Raw genomic sequence first — 25,084 nt, forward strand, 5'->3', positions numbered from 1 at the left:
TGTTTTTTCTTCACTATAATAATACTGACAGTGATGTACAATACAGCTAGTTAGAAAAGTTCCTGTTCTGTGGAGCTTTCAATCTAAATTGAGCTCCAGGACCAAACAAGTTAAAGGACAAGGGTAAGAGCAAACCGAGTTGTATTCAATCAGTTATGGGAAGCTAGGTGGAAAGTGGGATTTAAGAAGAGGCAGGGTGCTCAGTGTGTAGAAAGAGAGAGACTGTTCCCAGCTGTTAAGCTTATGAAGACTGGTTTTGAACACAGAGTACTAGAAAGGTCTCTGCAAGAATTAACATAAATGCAGCAATCATTAACAGTAAAGGTCTAGAAAGCAATCCAAAGGTAGAAGATTCAGGAGGAAGGCCGCCACTCTTTCTAGCTTTTTCTGCCTCAGTCTTGCCCTCCCCAGTCTTAAAGATGTTGTATCCAGCCTGGCAACTTGGGTGTCAAGTGACTTGCTGATGCTAATAAAAAGGGTTTGATTTGTTAATCTCCTGGAATATAGAGTACATAATGGCAACTCTTCCTTAACAATAATGGTCCTACTGAGCACTACTTTGTAGTAATTTTCTTATAAGTCATCACTGGATTTGGTAATGCCACCACATTATAAGGTTACTGTGATGCTACTGGATTTATCAATATACACGAGAATATCTTAATGCAACTTCCCTATCCTCTTGGTTTTTGTCATGCCCCTTCTTTTTCTTTTGTATGTATCTCTTTTCCTTTCTTGTCTGTGTTCTATCTTTATGTTCAGTTATCTGTCCAAATCAGATCATAAACTCCTTGGGGCTGGTTCCTTGTCTGTAAAGCACTATGCACACCAATGGCAGTGTATTAATAGCAACATTCAACCTTAATTACATCTGCCTCTGCGGAAGACATAATAACCCAATTTAAAACGAAAACAATATTTTGGGGGACAGGGAGATTCTTTTCTTCTTGGTTCTCAAGATTCCTGCAACATGGGACAGCCAGTAACCCATCCCACCCTTCCATGTTAAAACTGTCTTTATAATGAAAGTCAATGCAAAGTAAGAATGTGATTATGTTGTCAGTTTACAGGTAGGATATAAATAGTTTTAACAGATCCCTATTGCTTGCAGAGCCCCTGCTGTTCGGCGGTGGTGGTAGTGATGTCTTGAAATGTTTATTAACTGACTTGAAGTGTTGTTTCAACCCAGTGTCTCGCACAGTCAGCCAAATTCACTGCTGTTTTCCATTCCCTGGATCAATCAGGACTTTGAGGCTCTACATTTTAATTTCTTTTGCATCAGAAATGACTTTGCAGGCTGGTTTGTGCACCTCAGTTGCATAAATTGCCTTCTTGGCTGTCAAAAGGAAAGAGGCCATGCTGGAGAACTGTGGAAGAGGATTGCTACTGCAAGCTTTTTCAGAGTCTAAAGCAAGGGTCTCAAACTCAAATGACCACGAGGGCCACATGAGGACTAGTACATTGGCCCGAGGGCCACACCACTGACCACCCCCACACCCGCTGCCTCACCACTGCCCCCACTCCACTCCTTCCATGAGGCCCCGCCTCTTCCCACCGCTTCCCTGCCCCCATTCCAATTCCTTCCTCGCAATCCACACCCCAACTCTGCCCCTCCCTGCCCCCAGGGGGCACAGGGTGCAACAGAGGGCTCAGGGCAGGAGATTGGGATGCAGGAAGGGTGCAGGGTGCAGCAGGAGGCTCAGGGCAGGAGATTGGGATGCAGGAAGGGTGCAGGGTGCAGCAGGAGGCTCAGGGCAGGGGGTCGGGGTGCAGGGTGTAGCAGGGAGCTAAGGGCAGGGGGTCGGGGTGCAGGAGGGGTGCGGCAGGGGGCTCAGAGCAGGGGGTTGGGATGCAGGAGGGGCGTGGGATGCAGAAGGGCAGGGGCTCAGGGCGCCGGGTATGGCAGGGAGCTCAGGGCAGGAGGGGTGCGGCAGGGGGCTCAGGGCAGGGGGTCGGGGTGCAGGAGGGGTGTGGGGTGCGGCAGGGGGTCAGGGTGCAGGTGCGGTGGGGGGGTCAGGGTGCAGGAGGGGTGTGGGGTGCGGCAGGGGCTCAGGACAGGGGGTTCAGCTGCAGAAGGGGCTCGGGGTGCACGCTAGGCCAGAGCTGCTCTAGGTAAACACTGTGGGGGGCTGCAGGGAGCTGGCGGGCCGCAGAAAATAACCCTGCAGGCTGCATGTTTGAGACCCTGGTCTAGAGTCTGGGTTCAAAACATATGAAGCAGACTTCATTACTTCAAATTTCAGCTTTATTGCTTCAAACTCAAGATACTCAGACTGGAAGATGCCTATTTTGTTTTTGTTTATTTGAATAGCAAGAGGTAAAAGTTCAGCTGTAGGATTTAATAATCCATTAATTGCTGGAGGATGAGCAGTATTGTGCAAACAATGAGTACCTGGAAGGCAGATCTAAGGATTTTATGGTCCTGATCAGGCATAGCGTGGTAGACTGTTCACAGATGTTTTTAACCCAAGTGACTTAGACTTCAAAGGTTGAAAGGGAGCTGTCAGATCAAAAGCAAGGCTTTCTTTCACCTTTTCAATACATTTTCCCTTCACATTGGTATTCTCTTCTTCTCTTCATCATTTTTGAGAGGGGTTGCACTGGTTTAGGGTGGCAAAGGACTATCATTTTCATATCTCTGCTTTTGGGTTGAAACTAAAGTATTTGCATCCCTCTCCTAGTCAATTGCATTTATAAAATGGGTAGAACTGAAGAATCAAATCGATCAGATAATTACAACCTTCACTTATATAATCACTAGCCCCCAAAGAATAGTTTTACTGGCTTCACTCACCTACCCCTAAGAAAAGGCTGGTGGGACACAACAGTAGTTAGGATCCTTAGGTTCTCTCAGACCTTAAGCTGATTAGTCACAATTTGCAGCCCTGAGGCTGAAAATATGGACTAGCCCTTTAAAAATGAGTCCAATCATTGGCTTATGTGCCTAAAATTAAAACATGATGTGTTGGTTTGCACATGTTCACATTTTTGCTGTAGATGAGTAAATCAACTGTGCCTAGGTGATTCATCCCATAATCAGAATCCTATTGTCTCTTTCTTCCCCTGTCATGATTGCCCCAGACACTTTGGAATTTGTGTGTTTGTGTTTTCAAGCTTTTTTTTTTTTCTTATTAAAAACTACTCCATTCCTCCATTTCAGTGTCATCACTTTCTAAACGGTGGATAATCCTTTAGGGAGCATCAGTTCTGGTTACATCTACTCTCCAAATGAGGTTGCAGCACACCTGGCAGTGCTAGGATTTGAATTTCCAATGAGACTCTGATGTAAAGGGTCAATGCCTTGATACACCAGAGCATTCATGACATCTTGAAAACACCCAAGAAACTCTTTTCCTCCAGTGGCTCAGAACATGAAGCTGAGCTCAAGGTATGACAATACCAGGCTATGGAGTTTCAGATTGGTGAGAGAGATACGGCTTGACTGTAACCTGAAATCTGTTTGTGGGACAAAACCTTTGTCTTCAGGGAACATTAAGCAAAAAGAGCAGAGGAGAATAGCTGAGAAGGCACTTTACAAAACTGAAACAATGTGGCAGTCTCTAACTGAGGTTAGAGCCAATTTTATCAGGCTTTATAACCCAAATTTGGGCCTTATATAAAAGCAGCTGGAATAATTTCACTGTAGTAAAATTTTGAATCTAGTTTCATTTAGTTTAGAGGTGAAAATAGCAATAAAAAAAGTGGAAAGAGATTCTATTGCCCATGTCCTGTGGAATCTCTTATTTCTGAGGAAAGGGGGATCTGCGTGAATTAAGTTGAGCTGTAAGCTATGTTGAGTTGACCATGAATACTGGAGATGAGCAAGAATTTATTATGGATAGTAAAAGTTCCATATTTCTAAAATGTCCCTGTTGTACCCCAAAATGCCCTCATTGTGCCCATAATCTTGTTTCACCGTCCAGATAGAATAGAACACTGTTCTGCTTTGGAGATGTGGTTATGACAGCACAAATTCAAAGTTTACACTTAAAAGGTTACTCTGCAGTCTTATTACTTCAGTAACTGCAAGGAAGCAATAGAACTACAAGTACTAAACTTAAACTGTGTGTCCAGTTGAAACATGCTTAAAAACTTCATCCCTTAATGTCTATTTTTTTAAATTATGTATTTGTATACAGTGCTATAAGTGCGCATTTAGAAAAACATGAAAGCACTTACCTTCACATTCTTACTTTGCTTTTATTTCCCAGAGCTTGTCTACACTTAAAAGTCTGCAGTGGTGCCAGTGCAGCTGTGCTGCAGTAGCACTTCTGTGCTGCTCCCGTCGGCGTAGGTAATCCACCTCCCTGAGAGGTGGTTGCTATGTTAACAGGAGAAGACCTCCCCTCGACGTAGCGCTATCTACACCGGGAGTTAGGTTGGTATAACTGTGTTGCACACAGATTTTCCACACCCCTGGATGATGTAGTTATACCAATATAAATTACAAGTGTAGATCAATCCGCAATAAAAATGAGTTTGGTGATTTTAGCCTAGCTCTTAATAGCTTTTGGTCCATACCACATAGGCACTACATAGTTCACCACTATTGTCAGCTCGCTGAGGAGACTCTCAGGATAAGAATAATAGGAGTGGGAGAGGTTGCAAATCAGATGCCAAGTGCAGCATCAGAGGAGCTAGAACTGGAAGAGCAGAGGCTGCTGTAGGCCAGGAGAGAGGTAAACTGGCAGAACCTGTGCAGCTTAGGACTGGAATAGCAGAGTAGGCTGCAGGTCATGAATGAAGTGCATTGTCAGAGTTCTGTATATGGTAGTTTACACAGCACCTGCCTGCACTATAAAACTATCTCTGCCTAGAGTATTAGTTAGATGAGGTAATATCTTTTATTGGACTAACTTCATGAAAGAGAGATGCTTTTGAGCTACACAGTGACTTGAAGAAGAACTCTGTGTAACTCGAAAGCTTGTCTCTTTCACTGACTAATAAAGTTGGACTAATAAAAAAAAATTACCTAACCCAGCTTATCTCCCAAATATCCTGGGAACAACATGGCTACAACGCTGTATTAACTTACTTTCAGAGCACTAAAATATACCCAATTATCCAGCATATAATACACTTAAGGACTGTCTGTGGATTTTCAAGGGGGCAAGTGACAACGTAGAATACCTGTGTCCTGTTTTCTCTGATAGGGATGGACAAGTGAGCTTTGTCAGGTTGGCTGACTTCTTGAAAGTGCATGCTCTAAAGACAGAATGAGGCACTGAGAAGAAAAAATATAAAGAGAGCACATACTGGACGGGTCAATTTCTGATGGCCCTCATTTTGTTCCTAATAATCTATCTCACCCAAAGGAAAACTTTTAGTGCACAACCTTGAATTATTTTACATCTATCATGTTTTGCAATCCTGGCACCATCTCTGATACAGATTTTTTCATACTCTCCTTCATCTCCCAGGCAAATTAAATCCTACTGAAACAGCTGTCTGGTGCCACAGAGGGTATTGCTTCTGTGTGAAAGACAGTGGCTTTTCATAGGGCAGAAATTAGATAGGCTTCTCAAGGGAGAAATATTCATAAGTCAGAATCTCAGCTAGTTGAATGCAGCACCCTGACTTGCATGTGTTTTTCCAGGTTGGTCTTCACTATTGTCACTGAAAGAATGTGTCCTGAGTTTAAATGGACCAGTGAATGAAAGATGTGCTGGGGTTTGGGGTTAAACATACAGTGTGGACTTTGCTCCTTAAGAGTGACACATGTATTTGACAGGTTTCAGAGTAGCAACTGTGTTAGTCTGTATTCGCAAAAAGAAAAGTACTTGTGACACCTTAGTCTCTAAGGTGCCACAAGTACTCCTTTTCTTTTTACATGTATTTGACTTAACTTTTCAAGAAATATTTCATCTGCTGCATTCCCTTTATCCACCAATTCTATAAAAAGCAGCCCAAGTTTTCCTTGTGTTGTTTAGTCTTCATAAGCCCCATATTACTTTTTGCTCATGGTCCCTTTCTCCTTTGGATAATTAAATACTTGTCCAATATTTTTGCTCTAATATTCACCTACTGAAGTAGGAGTACAAGAAAGTAATTCCGCCAGAGGTTATGGGTCTATTACAGGAGTGGGTGGATAGGATTCTGTGGCCTGCTATGTGCAGGAGGTCAGACTAGATGATCACCATGGTCCCTTGTGGCTTTGAAGTCCAAGTCTATAAAATAAGTGAAAAGATTGTTTTCATTGTTGAAGCACAGCACCACAATCTTTGGTTTTCCTACAGCGCTTCATGCCTTTTCAAACACAATTCAGTCATTTAAGTATACCAGTTCATACTTTTAGCACTCCAAGATGCTTATTCCCTGAGCCCACTATATTTCTGGTATGTATAAATATTACACAAAACTACATTAAAATACCATTATTAAGGTTGCAAAGTCTAGCGCTCAAAAGTTATGAAATGCTAGGATTAAAGTTGCCTGTGCAGCCTTAATCTGGCCTCTGGTGCCTATGCATTATGATAGTCTAACTTCATGATCACATACTATAGTCTTTTTCCACAGGAGTTCTACCTCACTCAGTGCACTTAATGACCACCTATTCAATATTTATTTTCTCTTCAGAGTTCAATGTATGGCCCCACACCACCATGCTGTTCTAATCCTGCTCAGAAGACTGAATTCATTTCCTCGTGGGATTTTTCCATGGTACTTATCACTAGAAGAGTATCTGAGTACTTCACAAATCATTTATTTTCACAGCATCCATGGGAAATGGGACTGTTCCCATTTTACAGATGGTGAATGGAGGCACAGAGAGATTAAGGACGAAGGATCCACTAATTTTGAGTGCCCTGTTTGAAACACCTGGGACCTCATTTTACAGCATACTTAGCATTATATAGCACTTTATATGTTCAAAGCACAGTTCCCATGGACTTCAACTACAGCTGTGAGTGTTCAGCACTTCTGGAAATCAGACCCCAGAGTCTTAAATAAAGCACCCAGAAAATGAGGAACACACCTCTGTGACCACCTGTGAAAGTTTGGTTTACGTGGTTTGCCTAGCAGCATGCAGGAACTCTATGGCAGAGGCAGGGAATTCAGTTCTCCAGAGCAGAATTAAACTGCCTTAACCAGGAAACTAGAAATCGGCAAATAATTGATAATTTTCTTCTAATTTTGTTTTAACTGAAAATTTTTGATTTGTACCCAGTCTAGTGATTTTTTTTTTTCCTCCTCTCCAAAACAAAATAAAACAAAAATTTGTGCAGGTCAATTCTAATTGATATTTGCTAAACCTTTGGGTCTGTCACAGGTGCTTGGTCCCTTTTAGAGGGATCAGAGCCAAGTCCCCTATGACCAGCAGCCTGCTTATGTGGAAATTATTGAGCCTCATGAAAGATACCTGTAGCTAGCTGGGTCATTACTAGTTCCAGCTGGGGTAGATTAGAGGGCTTGCATACCTCCTCTCTCCATCTGAGAGGAAGGCTGCCAGGGCATGGAGGCAACTGAAATGGGATTGTGTGAGCTAGACCTATCTGGAAAGGATTCTAGGCAGTGAGTGACGAAAACAGGTTGCAAGAAAGCCAAAGTAATCCAGTAAAACGGCTCGGGCTGGAGAGGACTGTGGAGAATGTGCCTCTGGGTGACAGAAGGATGGGAAGCATGTCACCTGAGAGAAGGAAACGGTCAGGACTACACTGCACATGAGACTGTTTTGCATTAAAACCTCTCTGTTGGACTGTATTTTAGGGCCCGACTGACACGGGTTACTCAATTGAGCTGTAGCTCACGAAAGCTTATGCTCAAATAAATTTGTTAGTCTCTAAGGTGCCACAAGTACTCCTTTTCTTTTTGCAAATACAGACTAACACGGCTTCTACTCTGAAACCTGTCAATAAAGAGAAACCTGTTTTGGGCAAATATTTGAGTTAAGAAGTGTCATGTGAGTTCTTATTGAGGAGCTGGGATGCCTGGCCTCTAGGGACCACCAGGGAGAAAACCCACCCCCTAACATTTTCATTCAAAAAATGTTGAAATGAATAGTTTTGGCTTCCTAAGTGTTTTCCTCATTTCTTTATTCGAACGGAACTGTTCACCCAATTTGACCCAAATTAACAAATAACATTAGTCTGCCTGAAACTTCCCTTTTCAGTGAATTTACTGTTTGCCTAAAACATTTCACCCAGCTGTAGATGAGATCAGCCTTTCTCTTCCTGCCTGTGCACTGAATGAGGCTAGGACCCTGTGGGAAAACAGGTATGTGGTCATATAATTAAAGATAATCCATATGCACAAGGAGGCCAAATGAAGGTTGTGCATGGAACCTTAATTCTTATACTTCCTAACTTCTGAATGCTTGGCTTTGCAGCTTTGATAATGTTCTTGTATGTACTTTTGTGTGTTATTTCGTGGATTTTTTTATTTTTTTTTAAAAGCAAATAGAAAACAACAAATTCCATCATGTGACATCGCATTGACATTCACATGGGTCATCAGCAAGTTTGGAACCTTTACATCTGACCTCTGTCACTTGAATTTGTGGAATAACTGATAGCAGTAGTACATTGTTGAAAGATGGGATGCTTTGCCCAGCGGCCTTCACAGCAGAGGAATGGTGAGACTTGGAAATCTTCGTTCCCATTCTAGACTCTGGAGGGGAGCATGCTTTGGTGGGCATAGACTCTTCTTCCCATTTCCCCACAAACTTGTTCCCTTCTGCCTCATCTCCTCCAACCTGTCCTAGTCCTGTCTCTTCTCCACCCTTGCCTCTTGTCCAAATCCCAGGCTCCACTCCTTAGGCTTCTCATCTTGGTCCCAGTCTCCCCACACAGCTCCTCATCCGATCTCCGTTTTCTTCCGAGGCTCCCAGTCCCACTTTTTGCCCAGCCTGTGCAATCGCCATCACCTGCTCCCCATCTCAGTTTCCTTTGCCCCTTTGCTCATCCAGTCCCAATTCCTCTGCCCTGCCTGTGACCTTGTCAGATCTGTCTCTGCTTTACCCCCTCCCTATTCCTGATGATCCCTATTCCCACTGGCTCCCGGTCTTCCTCTGTGGGCCTCCTCATCTATAAATCATGACTGTGTGGAGAAAGTAAATAAGAAGTGTTATTTACTTCTCCTAACACAAGAACTAGGGGTCACCAAATGAAATTAATAGGCAACAGGTTTAAAACAAATAAAAGGAAGTATTTCTTCACACGATGCACAGTCAACCTGTGGAACTCCTTGCCAGAAGAGGTTGTGAAGGCCAAGACTATAACAAGGTTCAAAAAAGAACTAGATAAATTAATGGAGGATAGGTCTATCAATAGCTATTAGCCAGGATGGGCTGGGATGGTGTCCCTAGCCTCTGTTTGCCAGAAGCTGGGAATGAGCAACAAGGAATGGATCACTTGATGATTACCTGTTCTGTTCATTCTGTCTGGGGCACCTGGCATTGGCCACTGTCTGAAGACCGGATACTGGGTTAGATGGTCCTTGGTTTGACCCAGTATGGCTGTTCTTATCCAATCTCAGGCACTCCTCCCAACCTCTGCTTGGCTTGTTGTCTTAGTCTCTTTGCCCGGCCAGTGTCAGTTTTCCTTCCACACCCTGGTTCCTCATCAGATCTCTCTCTTCCCTTGACTCCTAGTTCCTGTCTCCCTGACTCCCTCCCTCCAAGGCTCCTTGTCCCATTCTACTCCCCCTGTCCAGCTCTTGGCCCTTCTGCCTTCAAATTGGGTAGTTTCCTCCTACTGTCTGGCCCCAACAGAAGTGACATAGAGAGCATAGGAGAAACAGTCTCCCTCTCTCAGTTTTGCTGTCTGGACCAAGACCTGGCATGGCCTGCAGCAGCCAAGAGATACATTTGTAGGAAAAGTCCTACTCTGCACTGGGTTGGAGCATTCCCAGTGCAGTCCAAATCTCTGGAAATATAAGATGCGACTCTCTAGCAAGTCTTCAATTTTTCAAACACTTACAACTTGCCCAAATATGGGCAGATTTTCAAAGAGATGACAAGACAAATCCCTGATAAAAAGGCCACCCACTGCCAAATTTCAATTCCTGCTCCAAAGCATGAGGGTGCTAGGGCTTGTATAGAAGAGATTAACATAACATTGTTTTGCCAGTGTATCTTTCCCTAGCCTTGTTTGCAAAAATGGCTAAATTCTTCCAAACTGTCCCCTTCCTCTGAGTCTGCAACAACTTTAAGGCAGACACCCAGCATGGAAAATGTCAGCCCAGGTGATTCATTTGGCAAAGTTATATTGAAGTGAAAATGGATCATGTAATGGGAAATATCAGGTAATATTAAAGTAAACCATGCTACCAACCCATTCTATATTTTTCACTTTCCCCCATATATGTGTGGATCTTAGAAACTGCCATACTGATTCAGTTCACCTAGTTTGATATTCTGTGTCCAATAGCATCAGTACCAGATGCTTCAGAGGAAAGGGTAAAGTTCCCATAGGAAACAGTTGTCCAACAATTTGTCTGTCGGTGAGATTTCTTCATAGATCTAGGGAATAATTGGTTGGATTATGTCCCAAGGATTGTGTGTGAAAATTTATACATCTTATATTTTACCTCCGCTACTGTAACTGAAGGGTGGTAGTATTCATATGGATGTCTACTCCTCTTTTGAATCCTAGAGGCTAATTACACATTGTATGTATAAAAATATTTCCTTTTTACTAATATAAGAACTAGGGGCCACCAAATGAAATTAATAGGCAACAGGTTTAAAACAAATAAAAGGAAGTACTTCTTCACAGAATGCACAGTGAAATGGTGGAACTCCTTGCCTGAGGAGATTGTGAAGGCTATGACTATAACAGGGTTTAAAAGAGAACTGGGTAAATTCATGGAGGTTAAGTCCATTAATGGCTATTAGCCAGGATGGGTAAGGAATGGTATCCCTAGCCTCTGTTTGTCAGAGGGTGGAGATGGATAGCAGGAGAGAGATCACTTGATTGTTACCTGTTACATTCACTCCCTCCTGGGGCACATGGCATTGGCCACTGTCGGAAGACAGGATACTGGTCTGGATGGACCTTTGGTCTGACCCAGTATGGCCATTCTTATGTTCTTGTGTTACTAAATAGATTATCAATTTACTGGCTGGTTTAAACGGGGGAATAAATGTAAGCTTTCATTTATTATACTCTGGGCCATTTATTATTCTGTGTACCTGTATCATATCTTCTCACATGTATGTCTTTAAAGGCTTCCAACAAATATTGTTCTCTTTCTCAGGACCTCTTCTACTTCGGCTATATCCTTTTTTTGAGATGGGATGACCATAATTGAATATAGAATTCAAGGTGAGGCTGCATCATCATTTTGTAGAAAGGCATTGTAATACGTTCAGTATTTTGTCTCCCTTTCTTAATACAACCTATTGTTTCATTTGCATTTTTGAACATTCCTGCAGTTTGTACAGAGGTTTTCATGGGGCCCTCTCCAAACATGCCCATATTTCTTTCTTGAGTTTCTAATTTAATTTAGACCCAATTTGAGATCAGATTTGTGCCTATCAATGTACGCTTCCTTCTACATGCCTACACTGAGCATCTTCTGCCGTTGTATTTTCTAAATACCCAGCTTTGTTAGATCCTTCTGATAATTCCTCACAATATTCTCTAGACTTGACTAACCTAAACAATTGTGTCATCCACAAATTTAGCTTCATTGCTATTAGTCCATTGTTCCAGATCATTTAATAAATATATTAAACACCATCAGTCCTAGGACGGATCCTTGATCAATCTCTGTTGTATTTTTCTGCGTTCAGTATTCACACAGACGCACAGCATTTTTAAAAACATTCCCAGAACATATATCTGTAATCTGCATCATTGCACCTCAACATGTTTCTGACTTAAACATTTGACATAATCATTTATAAAGTTCATGCTGTAGTCTTTATTGAAGTAATTTCTATTTTGCATTTCTGTTGTCTCCGTCAAAATGAATCCAGGCAGACCCTGGGTATGTTTTACATTATCTCTTAAACTGCAGTGTGGCTGCACTGGTTATGGAGTATGGTGTGTAGATATTTTATTGAGGAAAATCAGATTGACTAATGGGAACTCTTTTTGGTCAGGCTAAAATGGATTCATGTGCGATACTTTTTTAAGCAAGCACCTTGGCTCTAAGGACCTTTATGATTTTCCCAGTCTATTTTGATTTTATACACTCAAATGATGTAAAACCTGTAAATATACTGGCCCAGATCATACCCTTCTTGAGTTTACATGTGCAGACATCTTCCATGTGCAGGTCTCCCTCCTTCCCAGCACATGAAGGAAGGGGAGGAGTCCATGTATTTCTTCATCATTGCCATCCCAACCTCAGCAGAGAGATCTAGGCCCATACAAGGGAGGCTGTGGAGTTGGGAAGGAAGAGGCATTGTTGGCAGGATATTGTGCAACTCTCCTCTGGAACTGCAGAACATAGCCAGAAAAGTTGATACAGTGCTCTCTGCTTCTTGCCCCAGAGCCACTGCTACTGGAGGCAGGAAGTCTCTGGGAGTGTGGCTATAGTACCAGAACCATGGTAGGTATACAAGGCCTCTGTATGGGTGGCCCAGGTCCCCAGTGAGTTTCCCCAGAGGTATTCGGTGACTTTTCCATGAGGTAGCAAGAAAAGCCCCAATCGGGACAGTAAGAAGAAATCCTTTCAGTAAAACTTCTCCTCCAATAGCAAGACTCATGGAAGGAACAATATGGCCCACCATTTGCAAGTTTTTCTTTATCTATATTGACCAATATAATGGGATAATTGGGCACTTAATTTATAAGATGTCCCATATATATGCCAATCCCATGCAGTCCAGTCTTTTTGTTAGTTTGAAAAGCTACAGTTCATCTAGAATGCTGGATGGTCTGGTTATCACTTTTAGAAAAGTTTGAAATGCTTTTGTTTAGTTGTCGCCCAGGATGGATTTTTGTTTGGAAATTCTCTTGAAATAACTAATCTGAGACTATTGAAGTGTGGTTAGAGATTTTTAAATCTTGTCATTATAGACCACCTTTTCTAGGGAATGACTTTCTAATTTCATAATGCACTTTTAAAAATCCTCTCTTACTTTACTTAACCTCGTTGGTAGAACTAAGATTGAACAGGAAAATATATCAAATTAATTAGAAGTAGGAAGAGCTCTGTAACAGGGTCAGCTGCTTCTGGAGCATCCCCGCATGGCAAGAGGTCACTCTGCAGCACCTTGCCTCTGTTTTCCCTCTCTTCACGGCCCCGTAAGAATTGCACACCTCCAGACCAAAGGTAGTTTAAACATTTCCGTCCTGGGGTCCAGTTTGTTTAGTCCTTACACAGTCTGGCCTTCCAGGCCTCAACCTCAGCCTCTCTCTCTTTTCCCCCTGCCCCCCACCTACGTAGGGAGTCCCCAGCACTCCTTCCCAGAGGTGTGTCCCAATTCAGTTACCACTCCCAGACTTTCCTGGCTGGAGCTCAGCTTTCAGGCTCTGACTTCCAAACTATCCTGCTGTCAAGATCATCTTCCTCCTGTCTTAGCAGGCTATTCCCAGTCCTAGCTACCTAGAGGCAAATCTCCTGGTCTCAGGGTCTTTCCTGCAGGAGCTTTTCCTCACTCTGCTACACCTTCCTAAACTTCCCTCTCTCTGCAGCTTCCTGCTGCTCTTATAATGGAAAGCATCTGATCCCTCTCAGGAGTGATTCCTTATTAATCAGGGTTGGCTGGCTACAGGCCTTCCAGCCCTTAGGGGCAAGCCACCTTGTTGCAAGCCTCATCTACACTGCTGAAAATACCATTTATAAAGTGGTTTCATTTGGCACAATTGTGTCACTAGGGCAGATAGGTTTTTTATCGATTTAGCAAAGTTATATCCTTTCCCCAGCCTAGGCCACTACCTTGTTTTTAAAATCAACTTAGCAAAACTATATTCTCTCTACACAAATGTTACAATGGCCATTTGAAAATTTAGTTTCAGCCAGCAGTTTCAGTGGTGTAGACCGAGACAGTGTGTGTCATCTATGAAGCACACTTCTGTCTGCTTAAGGATACCCTAGATTTCCAGAAAGAAAAGGAGTACTTGTGGCACCTTAGCGACTAACAAATTTATTAGAGCATAAGCTTTCGTGAGCTACAGCTCACTTCATCCGATGAAGTGAGCTGTAGCTCACAAAAGCTTATGCTCTAATAAATTTGTTAGTCGCTAAGGTGCCACAAGTACTCCTTTTCTTTTTGTGAATACAGACTAACACGGCTGCTACTCTGAAACCTAGATTTCCAGCTAACTGTGGCACTTTTTTTACTCAACTTCCTTCCAGTGTGCTGGAACTGTTCTGAGTTTCTCATAGAATGTAAATCTTCTTTAAAACAAAGGAGATACATCTGTATTTTGTAGCTTCTTAGGCCTTGTCTAAACTGCCAGTGGCACGTATGGTATGTGTAGCTACATGCTGCTGTGAAAGGCTGTGGGGGGGGGGGAAAGCAGTGGGGAAAGGCTCTGGCAGTGGGAGGCAGCCTGATGCTACACTTCTAAAAATAGCAATGTAAAGGAGGGAGGAGTGTAGAGTGCTGTATTGGGTATACACCAGTATCTTAGAGTGTATCGTTACTCTGCTCGCCTTAGCAGTGCCTCACTATCTACACAACTGTTTATACCCATGCTAGGGGGACGTGCAGTGCATGTATTCTGTACTTTCCCATAAGTGTAGATATAGAGTCAGTCTTCCTTAACAGAAATGTTATTGGACTAGAGTCAGATGAAAATTTTCAAAATGATGGCCAGACTTTGGATTACAGTAGAAGCTTATCGTTACAAACACCTCTGGAATGGAGGTTGTTCGTAACTCTGAAATGTTCATAATGCTGAACAAAACGTTATGATTATTCTTTCAAAAGTTTACAATTGAACATTGACTTAATACAGCTTTGAAACTTGACTGTGGAAGAAAAATGCTGCTTTCCCTTTATTATTTTTAGTAGTTTACGTTTAACTCAGTACTGTCATGTATTTGCTTTTTTTGTTTTTGTTTTGTTTTGTTTTGTTGGTCTCTGCTGCTGCCTGATTGCATACTTTTCCGGTTCCCAATGAAGTGTGTGGTTGACTGGTCGGTTCATAACTCTGAGGTTCTACTGTATGTGAATATTCACTAAGGGGAGTCAGCTGTCAAATTAGCTGCTAGTGGAGTAAAGGTAAAGAAATTAAACAGGTTAGCCTGTAACCTGAGGATAAAATTTAGGTTAGCTGACTCCATAATCGGAGTTAAAAGGATTACTTAGGGCTCATAGCCAAGTGGAAAATGTAAGAATTTAGTACAAACAACTCAGATCGACCTTGGGGGTTTATATGTACCTCGTTGTATGTGAGTACAGCCCTTAATGTATTTATCCTCGCAACATCACTATGAGAAGTACTGTTGTCCCCATTTTACAAATGGGCAACTGAGGCACAGAGAGACCAAGTGACCTGCCCAAGATCACACAGGAAGCCGTTAGTGGAGCAACGGCTTGAACCTAGGTCTTCCATGTTCTAAGCCAGCACCCAAACTGCTAGACAGTCTTCTTCTGTTCTAGCTACCTACTGCCTGATCCATCCAGCATTAATTATTCCCCTTGTTTGCAGTGGCACCAGAGAGCAAGGATTGAATGAAAGAGTGAACTGATCTCTTGCCTTGAGATGTACCCTTTTCAGCACAGGGGTACAAAGTCAGAGGGGACAGGCAGGATGCAGGGGAAGTTTTGCACAGATACTGCCTATCTTGTATACCTTATGTGGATAAGCAGAGACTTCAGTTTCTAATGCCAGAAATTCAGCATATTTCATGAGCATTAAAAATGCACTTAAGAAAAGAAAATAACCTGTTTCCTTAATGTCCTTTTATGTCTAATGCATTCAAATATTTCACAGATATATATGTACTTCAACTCCGTTTAGATTTTTCAGTTTTTCAAACTAATATAATCCTAGATAGTAGAGGTGACAAAGACACAGCCAGCCATCTAGTTCCCTCTGCTCCTGTGGTGTGCAAGATTGTCCCTACTGAATACTTACAAGTGCTTTATCTAACTTGCTCTTGAATATTCCAGGGATGATGCTTCTACTGCTGCCCTAGAGAGCATTCTACATTCTTACTCCTCTAACTGCAGAAAAATTTTCCTGATACCTTGTCAAAACTGTCCCTTGAACAATTTCACACTGTTACCTCTCTACTTGATGCCTTGAACAATGTTCTTTACCCTCCTCTTCCTGGACACCCTGGAGATGTATGTAGACTCTTATCCTGTCGTTTCTTAGTCTCCTTTTCTCTCCAAACTGTATATATTTAATTTTCAGTCTGTCTTCCAATGTCAGTTCCTTCATGGCCTTTCTGTTAGTTGGGGCTGCCTCTCTTCCCCTTTGCTGCATCTGTTTTGCACCTTTTTCTCTGAAGACGCCCCATGGTGTTTATGGTGGTGTTAGAACTGGTGCATACTGAGCCAGCAAGTGAACCAATGGAACAATCTAGTAGCCTACCAGTCTGATTTTTTCCCATAAGGGGACTAACCAAGTAACATGATTGCCAGTTGTCTAGGTCCCAGGGTTCTCTTTTTCATACATTGATGAAATCTATACATGTGCTGTTCAAGGCTGCGTAAACAAAAAACAGCAACAAAGTTCCCCTCATGGTAGCCAAGTATGGCCATGCAGGTGACTGAGTGGAAAACCAAGCTCTGTCCCTTGTTCCTTGGGCCTACGTGGGATGGGAATGCTAGCGTGACAGAAAGCTCAGCGCTAGAAAAAAGAAAAGGAGTACTTGTGGCACCTTAGAGACTAACATTTATTTGAGCATAAGCTTTCGTGAGCTACAGCTGACTTCATCGGATGCATGCAGTGGAAAATACAGTGGGGAGATTTTATATACAAAGAGAACATGAAACAATGGGTGTTACCATACCCACTGTAATGAAAGTGATCAGGTAAGGTGAGCTATTACCAGCAGGAGAGGAAAAAAAACTTCTTGTAGTGATAATCAAGCTGGGCCATTTCCAGCAGTTGACCAGAACAAGTAGGGGGGGGAAATAAACATGGGGAAATAATTTTACTTTGTGTAATGACACATCCACTCCCAGTCTTTATTCAAGCCCAAGTTAATGCTGTCCAGTTTGCAAATTAATTCCAATACAGCAGTCTCTCGTTGGTATCTATTTTTGAAGTTTTTTTGTTGAAGAATTGCCACTTTTAAGTCTGTAATCGAGTGACCAGAGAGATTGAAGTGTTCTCCAGACTGGTTTTTGAATGCTATAATTCTTGACGTCTGATTTGTGTCCATTTATTCTTTTACATAGAGACTGTCCAGTTTGACCAATGTACATGGCAGAGGGGCATTGCTGGCACATGATGGCATATATCACATTGGTAGATGTGCAGGTGAACGAGCCTCTGATAGTGTGGCTGATGTGATTAGGCCCTATGATGGTGTCCCCTGAATAGATATGTGGACAGAGTTGGCAATGGGCTTTGTTGCAAGGATAGGTTCCTGGGTTAGTGTTTTTGTTGTGTGGTGTGTGGTTGCTGGTGAGTATTTGCTTCAGGTTGCGGGGGCTGTCTGTAAGCAAGGACTGGCCTGTCTCCCAAGATCTGTGAGAGTGATGGGTCGTCCTTCAAGATAGGTAGTAGATCCTTGATGATGTGTTGGAGAGGTTTTAGTTGGGGGCTGAAGGTGATGGCTAGTGGTGTTCTGTTATTTTCTTTGTTGGGCCTGTCCTGTAGTAGGTAACTTCTGGGTACTCTTCTGGCTCTGTCAATCTGTTTCTTCACTTCAGCAGGTAGGTAATGTAGTTGTAAGCATACTGTGGCTGCTAATATAAACTTCTTTTTTAAAAATTGGTTTATTTTCTCCTTTTGAGTGTGCTCTGTACTGGGATTTATCGACAAATGGATGCAACTGTGACGGCATTTTCTTTCTCTTTGCTGTGGAACTGTGACAAATAGGGGCTTTGAATCATAGAATATCAGGGTTGGAAGGGACCTCAGGAGGTCATCTAGTCCAACCCCCTGCTCAAAGCAGGACCAATCCCCAACTAAATCATCCCAGCCAGGGCTTTGTCAAGCCTGACCTTAAAAATTTCTAAGGAAGGAGATTCCACCACCTCCCTAGGTAATGCATTCCAGTGTTTCACCACCCTCCTAGTGAAAAAGTTTTTCCTAATATCCAACCTAAACCTACCCCACTGCAACTTGAGACCATTACTCCTTGTTCTGTCATCTGCTACCACTGAGAACAGTCTAGATCCATCCTCTTTGGAACCCCCTTTCAGGTAATTGAAAGCAGCTATCAAATCCCCCCTCATTCTTCTCTTCCGCAGACTAAACAATCCCAGTCCCTCAGCCTCTCCTCATAAGTCATGTGTTCCAGTCCCCTAATCATTTTTGTTGCCCTCCGCTGGACTCTTTCCACTTTTTCCACATCCTTCTTGTAGTGTGGGGCCCAAAACTGGACACAGTACTCCAGATGAGGCTTCACCAATGTCAAAAGAGGGGAACAATCACGTCCCTCGATCTGGTGGCAATGCCCCTACTTATACATCCCAAAATGCCATTGGCCTTCTTGGCAACAAGGGCACACTGTTGACTCATATATCCAGCTTCTCGTCCACTGTAACCCCTAGGTCCTTTACTGCAGAACTGCTGCCAAGCCGTTCGTCCCTAGTCTGTAGCGGTGCATGGGATTCTTCCATCCTAAGTGTAGGACTCTGCACTTGTCCTTGTTGAACCTCATCGGATTTCTTTTGGCCCAGTCCTGTAATTTGTCTAGGTCCCTCTGTATCCTATCCCTACCCTCCAGCGTATCTACCTCTCCTCCCAGTTTAGTGTCATCTGCAAACTTGCTGAGGGTGCAATCACACCATCCTCCAGATCATTTATGAAGATATTGAGCAAAGCCGGCCCGAGGACTGACCCTTGTGGCACTCCACTTGATACCGGCTGCCAACTAGACATGGAGCCATTGATCACTACCCGTTGAGCCCGACAATCTAGCCAACTTTCTGTCCACCTTATAGTCCATTCATCCAGTCCATACTTCTTTAACTTGCTGGCAAGAATACTGTGGGAGACCGTGTCAAAAGCTTTGCTAAAGTCAAGGAACAACACGTCCACTGCTTTCCCCTCATCAACAGAGCCAGTTATCTCGTCGTAGAAGGCAATTAGATTAGTCAAGCATGACTTGCCCTTGGTGAATCCATGCTGACTGTTCCTGATCACTTTCCTCTCCTCTAAGTGCTTCAGATTTGATTCCTTGAGGACCTGGTCCATGATTTTTCCAGGGACTGAGGTGAGGCTGACTGGTCTGTAGTTCCCAGGATCCTCCTTCTTCCCTTTTTTAAAGATGGGCACTACATTAGTCTTTTTCCAGTCATCCGGGACTTCCCCTGATCGCCATGAGTTTTCAAAGATAATGGCCAATGGCTCTGCAATCACATCCGCCAACTCCTTTAGCACTCTCAGATGCAGCGCATCCAGCCCCATGGACTTGTGCTCGTTCAGCTTTTCTAAATAGTCCCGAACCACTTCTTTCTCCACAGAGGGCTGGTCACCTCCTCCCCATGCTGTGCTGACCAGTGCAGTAGTCTGGAAGCTGACCTTGTTCGTGAAGGCAGAGGCAAAAAAAGCATTGAGTACATTAGCTTTTTCTACATCCTCTGTCACTGTGTTGCCTCCCTCATTCAATAAGGGGCCCACACTTTCCTTGACTTTCTTCTTGTTGCTAACATACCTGAAGAAACCCTTCTTATTACTTTTAACATCTCTTGCTAGCTGCAACTCCAGGTGTGATTTGACCTTCCTGATTTCACTCCTGCATGCCCAAGCAATATTTTTATACTCTTCCCTGGTCATTTGTCCAATCTTCCACTTCTTATAAGCTTGTTTTTTGTGTTTAAGATTAGCAAGGATTTCACTGTTAAGCCAAGCTGGTCGCCTGCCATATTTGCTATTCTTTCTACACATCGGGATGGTTTGTCCCTGTAACCTCAGTAAGGATTCTTTAAAATACAGCCAACTCTCCTGGACTCCTTTCCCCCTCATGTTATTCTCCCAGGGGATCCTGCCCATCAGTTCCCTGAGGGAGTCAAAGTCTGCTTTTCTGAAGTCCAGGGTCCTTATTCTGCTGCTCTCCTTTCTTCCTTGTGTCAGGATCCTGAACTCGACCATCTCATGATCACTGCCTCCCAGGTTCCCATCCACTTTTGCTTCCCCTACTAATACTTCCTGGTTTATTAGCAGCAGGTCAAGAAGAGCTCAGCCCCTAGTTGGCTCATCCAGCACTTGCACCAGGAAATTGTCCCCTACACTTTCCAAAAACTTCCTGGATTGTCTGTGCACTGCTGTGTTGCTCTCCCAGCAGATTTCAGGGTGATTGAAGTCCCCCATGAGAACCAGGGTCTGCGATCTAGTAACTTCCATGAGTTGCCGGAAGAAAGCCTCGTCAACCTCATCCCCCTGGTCCGGTGGTCTATAGCAGACTCCCACCACGACATCACCCTTGTTGCTCACACTTCTAAACTTAATCCAGAGACTCTTTTCTGCAGTTTCATATTGGAGCTCTGAGCAGTCACACTGCTCCCTTACATACAGTGCAACTCCCCCACCTTTTCTGCCTTGCCTGTCCTTCCTGAATAGTTGTACCTGTACACCAGCTACACACACTGCTAAATTATGACATTTCATTAATTCTGTTTGTCTTCTCTCTCATCCTGGTCGGAGAGGGAAGAGAAAGCAAGAGGACAAGGTGGTTGCTTTTAAAGAGGATGAGGGTGCGAGAAGAGGACTATATAATCTCGACAATAGTAAGAAAAATGATACATTGCAGAATTAAAAGCAAAAGGTTTGTAACAGAGTGTAATTACAGAGAGATTAGACCAGTGTCTGAAACTTTCAGAAGTAAAACTTTCTGCACCAGTCCTGACTGAGCTAGGGTGGAAAGAAGACTGAAAGGGGTATGCTTAGCTTTTAAACTGGAGGCACAGTCAGGTTTGCAGATCTCGGTAAGGAGGTTGTACAACTGAGAGAGACCCTCAGACCAGGTCTAAACTATAAACTTTTGCTGGTGTAGCTATGTCAGAAAGGGATGTGATGATTTGTGATTTGCCACTGACATAGCTGCGTCAGCAAAAGCCCCTAATGTAGACCTAGTTATACCGGTAAAACTGCGCCTTTGTAGCATGTTTTGTTCGGGGGTGGAATGATATAAGCTATACTGGCAAAAGTACATTTTTGCCATTAGAAGCTGCATCCACTCTAGAGGCAGTGGGGATATGGTTTAGATCTTAACCTCTTTGCTCAATTCAAGCATGTTGTGGTAACTTTCAGTGTCCAACAATGGCAATTCGTTCCATAGAGAAGAAATACATTCAGATAGCAGCTTCCTAGTGAAACACTGAGTATTAATGTGTTTTACTTACCTCTCTTATAGTGATGAAAATGTTTGCTATGGGTCTCACAGAAATTGTGGTTCTTGTGGCCTGCTAGGTGGTGGCTGTGGTAACAGTGAAATTTCTCAGCACTCTGTTATGATATAGGATATATATATATAGAGAGAGAGAGAGGCATACTGCATCTCATACTCTCCACCACCCAGTTTTCCTGACTTCCTGACCCAGCCAGAATTAAAACAAATGGTTACCTCTCTTGCTAGTTACCCATGCTGCTTCCAGGCTCTGGGGCTTAAGTGAAACTAATGGCAAAGCCAAAGCCTATCAGAGGAGCTAAACAATGAGTGATATAAACTGTTTCAAAAGAAAATAAAGACAAAAAGAGAAGGATTAGCCTTGTATGCAGCTCAGGGTTGGAAAGTTTGAGAGACTGCCTTGAAAGAACTATGGGTGGTGTTGGGGTTGTTATGGTTTTAAATTTAAAAGTAAAAGGAGTAAAAAAGACTGTAGAGTTTTGCCACATTTCATCTGAGCGGGAAGAGCAACATGAGGATAAAGTGATTTATTAACTAAATGCACAAACATGCACATATGGTGAATGCATGCCTCTGAAAATGTTACCTCAAATAACTGAGGGCTTTTTCAGTGTAACTAACAGGCCTTGGGGAAGTGGACCCAGTTCATATTTGAATAATCCCAAATTTTACTGTATGAATGATTCTGGGTTTTTTAAAGTTTTTACATCTCATCCATTAACAGGGCATCTAAGCACCTTCTGACTATAGGGTCATTCCTGAGATGATCTTTTAGGCCACAGTTTAGGAATGCTTTTAGTCAGGAGAGCATTTAAGGCTGTGCTTAAGTCCCATTAAAGTTGATGCATTTTAAGCACATGCTTAGCTTTAGGCATATAGTTATGTGCTTTATTGACTAGGGATGGAATTAATCAGGGTTATCTAGGGAGGTTGTGGAATCCCAATCATGGGAGGTTCTTAAGAACAGGTAGGACAGACACCTGTCAGGGATGGTCCTGCCTCAGCCCAGCAGGATGACCTCTTGAGGACCCTTCCAGTCCTCCAACTTTTTGTGTGTTTATGTGCTTTTCTGAACTGGGCCTTAGTGCACACGTTATGCTAAAGAATGGCTGAAGGCAACTTATTATACTTCCATTGAACTTCCTAAAAAAATGCAGCATAGGAAACATTGAGCTTATTTCAGTCAAATAAAATTAAAAACATTATATACTGAACTCGTGGGGAAACCAGATTCTTTCTCCCCACATCTGAAGGATAAACCCACTTTTCCTCCTCCTAGGTGGATTTATAGCTTTAATAACGCATCATTTCCCAATTGTGCCACCGTTCTATTTTCCGCCTCCTGAAGATGTTTTGAAATTAAAACAAAAATTGTATTTTTTAAATAAAATGGGTAATGTTATATTATAGATCATAACTTTCATAGCACCTGTGGTCCAGTATAAACATTCAACAGGAAAATAACTTTCCCATTCTCCTCCCTTCCTCCCCCGGAGTATCCCAGTTGTCAATTATCTAAGTCTGTGGTCTGTTTGACAAGTATTGAAACACACATCATCTGCTAGATTTTAAACTGACTATGCTCAGCTATGGAATGGTGAATTGGAATGTTAAAGAGAAACTTGCATAATGCTTTGGAACGGGGTGAAATAAAACATTTATAGAACAGGAAAGTAGTCTGTTTTCTATATATATCCCTATTAATTTGCTACTAAGCTTAAATGAGAAAGTCTAAAACCCTTCTAATGAAGCAGTTGATGCATGCACATACCTTGATGGTCTAATATCTTTGTATCAGAAACATCCAAATAGAACACACTTGATGTGCTGCTGAATACAACTACTGATTTTTCTGTAGAATATCAATTGAGGACAACAGCGTAATGGCATGGTGGAGGCCTAACAACAAAAGGGGTTAAATCATGTCCACTCTTAATATTTTGTAAGTCTACCTTATTTAAGTGCATTAGTCAAGAAACAATTTAGAAGTGATTCACTATAAACAACCATTGGCAAGAAATGGATTTTGTGGTTTCATCCAGTTAAGCATTTTCATCAGGAATAACAAGCCTCTTAGGACCATCACAGGCTGGAGGAGGTCATGTTTCCCAAGTATGAACCTGTGAAAGATGAGGGCCCATGAATGGTGCTTTATTTATTAGTCATTAGAAACCAGGTATTCCAAAAGATCCTCCTCCTGTAAAGAAACTGTTGTTCATCCAAATGTTTCTGTATTAAGGTGACCCAGAGACTTTGAGATGGGGAATTCAATGTACTTTGGAGACTTCTTTCAAAAAGTTCTAACTTTCAAGGTTGTTAAGCTGTGTCAAGGACAGAAGACACGTGACTTTGCACGTATAGAACAAGAGTTAACTCCAAATGGGTATATAGCATTTATGAAATCCTCGCTAGGGTGAAGAGCTCTAGGTGCTCCAGTAAGTTGGTTCTTGTTGCAAGAGTTCCCATTACGCTGTTTCATGTATCTGGATTTAGTGCCGAGGTCCTTTTGGTTTTTCACAGTACATAAATTTGCAGATTATTCAATGAAGCAAAAGGTGTCTCTGATGAAACTCTTTTCAGAGAATGTTCTGTATGTAGCTATTCTCCAGTTTCTCTTTTGATTTAAAATCAATATAAGTTTATGATCCTAAACCTCTTTTATAAAAGAGATTAATTGATGGTCAGCTATTGAGAGAGAAAAACATCACATAAAATCAGATTTCTAAAGTAGGACCAGTAGGTTGTCGTCCTAACATTCGTATTTCTGTTATATCTTAGCATGCCTTTTGTCTTCTGCCACCCCTTGCCTCCCATCCTACTGCTTCTAATTAGAGAAAGAAATGAGCCAGATGACTCCCAATGTCATAGCAGATCCAGGTGTATGTTTGTATTTAAAAGATCTACTGAAATAGTTTATAATTTCAGAAAAGAGAACTCCCCTCCATTCCTCCTACAATTTATAGCAGTGCTTTAAAGTAGAGGATAGGAACTGGGATTCCTTAGTTCTATTCCTGGTTCTGCCAGGGACTTTCTGTATGATCTTGGCCAAGTTACTGAATTTACATTCCTCCTGTATAAACCTCCCTTACAAAGGTATTGTCAAGGTTGATTAGAGCCAAATTTTATCTTAAGGCAAAATACTTGTTAGTACAACTTCTAGGAAAGAAGTTGGAACTGTTCTTCCTCATATCTGTAGTGTTTACACAATACGGTGAAAGACACCCTAGAAATAAGAATCAGATGCATAGATAATATCTTCCCATTTGGCCTCTCCTGAAGGTGAAGTTTGTCAAAACACTGTTGTATCTATTAATATCAATGAGCATCTCTATTTATTTGAGTCATAGAGAACCCAAAGCTCAACATTCTCTGAATAATCTGAAAGATTATAAAAGGGAAAGAGGAGAGTGAGTATCTTGATCCATGTATGATCAGTAGTATTCCTGCAAGAGTATATATAGGTACCTCTTTTTCAAGATTACTAGAAAGCAGAGGCTTTCAACTTCTGTCTGAATTTTTTTTTTCAAACACTACTTGTGTTTTGTTAACAGCCCTGTTTTCGCCTCATTTTATCCATTTACTATGTATTGGGGAATGTATACATGTCATTTGGCTGGTTGTATATTATTTCATAATGAGATCATTTCTGTAATTCTTTTGTTCATATGCTGCTGTTTTTGCTGACTTATGTTGTATAACTCCCATGACA

At 42.3% G+C, this 25,084-nt stretch overlaps 1 protein-coding gene across 20 annotated transcripts in view; it reads left to right on the forward strand.

Moving 5' to 3' along the window:
* LOC119857578 (transmembrane protein 263-B-like) overlaps positions 1–25,084 on the forward strand; it is a 312,491-nt gene that overhangs the window by 96,087 nt on the left and 191,320 nt on the right. The window contains exon 1 of one of the 20 annotated variants that reach the window (XM_038406700.2): positions 11,222–11,264. The exons of the other annotated variants lie outside the window; for them this stretch is intronic. Coding sequence (XP_038262628.1) covers positions 11,237–11,264 — 28 coding nt within the window. The 5' untranslated portion in view covers positions 11,222–11,236. Of the gene's footprint in view, positions 1–11,221; positions 11,265–25,084 lie in introns of those variants that run through there. 20 annotated transcript variants of the gene reach the window in all.

Source organism: Dermochelys coriacea, chromosome 6 (genome assembly GCF_009764565.3).
Source record: "Dermochelys coriacea isolate rDerCor1 chromosome 6, rDerCor1.pri.v4, whole genome shotgun sequence".
In the NCBI taxonomy this organism is placed as follows: Eukaryota; Metazoa; Chordata; order Testudines; family Dermochelyidae; genus Dermochelys; species Dermochelys coriacea.